The 6,000-nt window shown below is 39.3% G+C and overlaps 1 protein-coding gene across 3 annotated transcripts in view; it reads right to left on the minus strand.

The window, feature by feature from the left end:
• The window catches only part of SSUH2 (ssu-2 homolog), a 33,083-nt gene extending 27,404 nt beyond the window's left edge, over nt 1-5,679 (minus strand). For 2 of the 3 annotated variants that reach the window (XM_073354812.1, XM_073354817.1), the window contains exon 1: nt 5,600-5,679. In XM_073354812.1, coding sequence (XP_073210913.1) covers nt 5,600-5,627 — 28 coding nt within the window. In that variant the 5' untranslated portion in view covers nt 5,628-5,679. The remainder of the gene's footprint in view (nt 1-5,599) is intronic. The other variant, XM_073354814.2, reaches the window with a different exon arrangement.
• Nucleotides 5,680-6,000: the final 321 nt, after the last annotated feature.

Here is a 6,000-nt window from a genome sequence, read left to right on the forward strand (position 1 = left end):
TAACTGATGCTGCCTAATTGTTAGAGCTGGGGTTGGATTCATGGGTTCTATTCCTATCATTCCAATGAATCGTTGACCTTGGGCATATTGTTTAACTTTGCCTTAATTCCCCCATCTGTAAATGGGGTACAATAATGCTTGCCTTTTCAGCATAGATATCTTAATGTAAATGGAACAGGAGTACTTGTGGCACCTTAGAGACTAACCAATTTATTTGAGCATAAGCTTTCGTGAGCTATAGCTCACTTCATCGGATGCATAGAATGGAACATATAGTAACATATATATACACATACAGATAAGTCGGAAGTTACCATACAAACTGTGAGAGGCTAATTAGTTAAAATGAGCTATTATCAGCAGGAGAAAAAAACCTTTTGTAGTGATAATCAAGATGGCCCATTTAGACAGTTGACAAGAAGGTGTGAGGATACTTAACATAGGGAAATAGATTCAATATGTGTAATGACCCAGCCACTCCCAGTTTCTATTCAAACCCAAGTTAATGCCACAAGTACTCCTGTTCTTTTTGTGGATACAGACTAACATGGCTGCTACTCTGAAACCTGTCATTAATGTAAATGCTTTCAGATCCTCAGATGAAAGTTATTGAATACAAACAAAATCATTTCTACTCATAAAGTATTTGTCCTGTTGGTTATAATGAAAACGATGAAAATACTACCACTGTGATTTAATAATAATATTTGATGTAATTAAAACATTCCACAAACTAAAGGATCATATTAATTTTCAGCAGTACTTCTTTAGGGAAATGGCTGCTGACTTAACTTTTTAAGCAAAAAACAAACAAACTTGTAACTGATATCGGATATTAGAATTTAGGTCCTGATTCTGCAGATACTTATGCACATTCTTAGCTTTATACACACATCACTTTAATGGGACTATTCATACTTGTAATGTTAAACATGAGCATGCAGAATTAGGGCCTTACAGAAGTATTCCTGTAAATACCAGTTTTCCAGAGGTTGGACTTCTCTATTTAGTAACTGGATAAGAAAATATGAATGAGAATTTCAAATTGCCCAAGGCATTTAGGCCCATTAAAGATAATTAAAGCTGAGTGTCCAAACCCCCTAGTTATCTTAGAAATCTCACCCTTTGTTTTTAGTAATAGTAACGCTGGTAACTAGCAGTTGCTTCTATAAAATTTTGCCACACTTTAAACTATTTTAATCCTAATCTTGGGACACCAGATGTTTGTTTCTTTATGTGCTGCTCTAAAAATACTCCCCTTATTGAGCTATAACAATTGGTACTCCTGATTCTTCATCCAGAAACAATCTCTTATTAACTAGCCTTCCATCCAGTGACCTTTCCCATCATATGAGAGTGGTCTGCACCATGAAGAAAATTCAGTTAATAAAAGAAAACAAAGACACACGTGGAAGAGCCAGGAAATGTCATCTGCTAACAATGTACAATTCAAACGACATAAAGAATGGCTCAGTGCAGTCATCCATCAATTTGATTTACTTGACTTTTCTTCTGAGACCATTCTTAATTCTTCAGAGAGCCTAAATTAACCTCTTCATTATTTTACCTATGAAAATAAGAAATTATATGCTTCAGTAGAAATGTCACCTTTCTTGTGCAGGAGAAGACAAGGTTGTCCTTGTACTGAAGGAGTGAAGATGTCAGCCTAATGTTGAGAGATAAACAGTACAGGACACTTTCTTTTTAAAAAAATCCAATGTTGCTTTCAGTATAATTATTTTGGTCATGTCCAGAGCAAATTCAAAGTGTTTTTATTTAAGGCAATGAGCAAAGCATCTCTAGAGTAGTAGATTAGATCACAGATTATATTAGTCTATTATGCATTTCTAAAGTCCCTGGAGTCAGAGTTTGGTTTTGAAAATTTAAAATCAAGGGGTAGTCCGAGAATTCTGATCTTGGTCCCATTTTATCTGCACTTCCAATGTCCAGGGATAGGGAAAGGTGTTGGATAAATACTTCCAGTTTTGCCCCATCTCTGTGTTCAAAAGAAATTATCTGCTGAAAAAAGAGATTTGGAGAACCTACACCTATCTATGGATGGTTCACCTCTGGATAATATGAGAATTATTAATGTTACAGTAGTGACTAGAGACCCAATGGACTTTGAAGGCTCATTGTGCTAGATCCCATACAAATAGATACTTACCGACAATACTTGCCCCACAGAGCTTTCCAGCTACAAGACAGACAAAGGATGAGCATGGAAACAGAGGCTCCGAGAGGCTGAAATGACTTGCCAGAGGCCACACAGTAGGTCAGTGACAGACCCAGGAATTAGGGCCCATATTAGTTGATGCCTACTCACTCACAGCCTCTCTACAAGTTCAGTTTCCACGATATTTCTGCTGAGATTCCCACTAATGATTTGAACAGCTGTCCACTATGAACGAGTCCAGGGGTGGCCAACCTATGGCTCCGGAGCCACATGAGGCTCTTCAGAAGTTAATACGTGGCTCCTTGTCCAGGCACCGACTGCGGGGCTGGAGCTACAGACGCCAACTTTCCAGTGTGCCGGGGGGTGCTCACTGCTCAACCCCTGGCTCTGCACAGGGTCCTGCCTCCACTCCACCCCTTCCCGCCCCCTCCCCTGAGCCTGCCATGCCCTCACTGCTCCCCCTCGCCCCCAGAGCCTCCTGCACACCATGGAAAAGGTGATCAGAAGGTGTGGGGAGGGAGTGGGAGGCGCTGATTGGCGGGGCTGCCAGTGGGCAGGAGGCATTGGGAGCCGGGGGAGGGGTGGAAGCTAATGGGGGGCTGCTGACCTATTACTGTGGCTCTTTCGCAATGTACATCGGTAAATTCTGGCTCCTTTTCAGGTTCGGGTTGGCCACCCCTGGACTAGACTGCGATAACCAACCCAATTCACCAACTCATATCACGTACCAGTGGAACTCACTTAGGCCATGATGTCCACAAGAAATCAGTCAATTTTATAAATTTGTCTCATTCGGAGAACTAAAAACCCTTTATAAACATTCTTTGAGACTGACATCACCCTTGTGTGGTAGGTGTGCATTAGGTACATTTTATAGAGGCATAAACTGAGAGTCAGTGGTTTACCGATGGGCACTGTCAATGCAGACACAAGAACCCAAGTGTCCTTACCCCTAGAACCCTGTTAACCATTACACCACAATCTCTGCCGATATTTTTGATTTCTAAATCACACTGTACTTATAAAAAATCTAGCTCTGCATGTTCTTAAGAGTACCCAAACGTTTATTTTTAATGGGCTAAAGTTAAAAATAGCCCAGCAATTTTAAGTAACTTATTTACAACAAAAATTGAGCTGAGAATATGTGTTCCAAATTCCAGCCCCATGCCAATGTTTTCAATGGCTGAGTTATAAATATCCTGAATTTGGAGCATATAAATCACCAACAGACTTTTTCCTGTTGCTGGATATCACAATAATATATAAACACATGTATTGCTGTACTTTAGAATAACAATGAGAAGTGCTGAGAAGCACTTTGACCAAAGCCAGGAAATTGAGAGTGTAGGTTGTTACTCATCAGTTGTGCCTTAGGTATTTCAGTTTGCAGCATGTTCTTGTATTGTACGTTAGAGATCTAATCCTGCACCCATTGAAGTCAGTGGCAAAATTCCCATTGACTTCAGCAATGCATGGAAGCACATGGTGACACCAATTTGGAAGTGCCCATGGCCCAGAATTCCATCCACAGACCATATGTGTGTATGGATGGACCTCCAGAATGCAGAGCTCATCTTCGGGTAGATGCTTTCCAGTGTGGCCACCCCAAATTCAAAAGCATGTTTGTCTGAGCTGTCATCAAATAGAATAATTTCTCAATGGAAACACCATAATTTTATGATGAAACTAAGGTTACAGGAGTGTGATTTTTTTTTCCAGCAAACTCCAACGGGGCAGGTCCGTTGGGTTTGAGTTTCTGGCTAAGAGAAACTATTGTATGCCCTATCCTATACTGTTGCATTCTTACACTTTCTGTGATATCTCGGTCATTTGTTTTTCAGACTTTGGGGGTCTATAACTAGACTGCAAAACCAACGCCCCATCCCTTCCATGGAGCAATATGGAAGCGCAGAGTGGTTGGGACTGGCTGGTTAAGAATCCACAATGTAGATATGAGTGGATGAGTGATAGGCACGTATAAAATAAATGACCAAATACATTTTTCCCCTATCATAAAATACACAGAACTTTGTCATCTCTTATTTTCTCACCTTTCTTTTGTGCAATTCAGTACACAAAAAGAATTTATATATTTTTACTGGAAACGGAGAAAGTGATGTTTGGACAAAATTTAAAAATGGTTTGGAAGAATTCTGGTATTACAGCCGGTTTAAATCTGTCATCCTTTCCCTACATATAAAAGAATATTTGTGGGAAAGTTTATCCATAATCGGCAGGAATTACATATTGAGAAATTTTTTTTTCCTTTTGATGAGAAAGGAAAGGTTTAAAGCTAGAAGTAAATGGTGTCAATGCATTTATATGACACTCATAATATATTGGGATGATCATTTTCTTTTTTCAATTGTAATCTGCTTATAATGATGCCCATTTTCTTGATGTGCAATTGTTTTAACGGATACTTGTAATAATATATGTTATTGCAGGGTCTGATCTAAAGCCCTTTGGAGTCAATGGAAAGACTCCCGTTGTTTTCAATGACTTTGGATCAACCCTTTCCAAACAACATCTAGCCAATCTCACTCATTAGAAAAATATAGCATTCAAACATAATTATTTCTCACAACACCTGAGGAAAGCATCATTTAAACCCAGTTCACCCTGTATCATTTCACCTATTTCTGAACTCTTTAGCAGTTAGTCAGACCTGGTGTTGAGTGCTTTAGATAGAGATTAATATCTCATTTTTCCCTTGATTTAACAATACTTCATGTAGCATCATTATTTCTCCCTACAATAATCAAGACTTTCATTCATGAATTAAACATCAGAACTCAATGACATTTCAGCAGTATTAGTGACAGCAGTGTATCATTGGGGCCCCTTGAAATGGGCGTCTCTTCTTGGACTGTATTATAATCTCTTTAAAAAGGTGCAGACAAAGGTTTAAGATCAAGGATCCTTTATCATAGATGTCTAAATTACACAGCATTTTATTAGAAGACATAAATGTCCCTGTTCAATTCTTGCTATAGTAGTAGAATTCAAAAACCCTCTGTTTATTAAAAACAAAACTGTGATGTAAAACTACTGTGGAACTCTAGTTATGGAAGATGATTTTAAGGGCCTGATCCATTGAATGCAATTGGAGTTTTCCACTGATTTCAGTGGACTTTGGATCAGACCCTAAATTTGAACTGAACATCTTCAGCTGTCCAGAGAGGTGTATTTAAGGAATGCATTGACAGCGGCCACGTTTTCACAGACAATGGGAGGAAGCATGCATGTATTTACTGTGGGCCTTTTCAGTGCTGGAAACATACTGTTGTTCGGTGGGTGGCCTGAAAGAAAAGCCTATAACTATCTTTAAGCATGCATTATAACAAAATAGGAAAACAAAGTATTAGAGAATACTAATACTCTCTTCAGGACATGGGCTATATTTCCTTTAGTTTTACTTACTGTCATCTTCATTCTGTTCATGGTCCATTTTCAAGGGTTAGGAGGCAAAGAGGATTTTCTAATCCCAATTTCCACCATGGAATGCATTGTTTTCTGAGCATTCTGTGTTCATAGTAGCTAAAGCCCATCCCCTCCAGCCACTCCCACCTCACAAACAATTCAAAGGTCAGAATTAAAGTGAAAGCTGACGCAAAAGTGAGTGATGAAAATACAAGCCAAACAAATTCATGAGTGTCACGTTCCCCTCCCAGAGCAAAACCCATAAGAGGGGACAAAATGTTTAGAAAGACTAACACACAGGGTCAGATTACTCAATGGGCCCTTCAGGTCAGCTAGCCTGACATAAGGGGGCTGTACAGTAGGTGATAAGTCCCCCTACACAGCATATTCCCATCTGTCCC

The sequence above is a fragment of the Lepidochelys kempii genome, chromosome 7, assembly GCF_965140285.1.
Source record: "Lepidochelys kempii isolate rLepKem1 chromosome 7, rLepKem1.hap1, whole genome shotgun sequence".
Classification (NCBI taxonomy): domain Eukaryota; kingdom Metazoa; phylum Chordata; order Testudines; family Cheloniidae; genus Lepidochelys; species Lepidochelys kempii.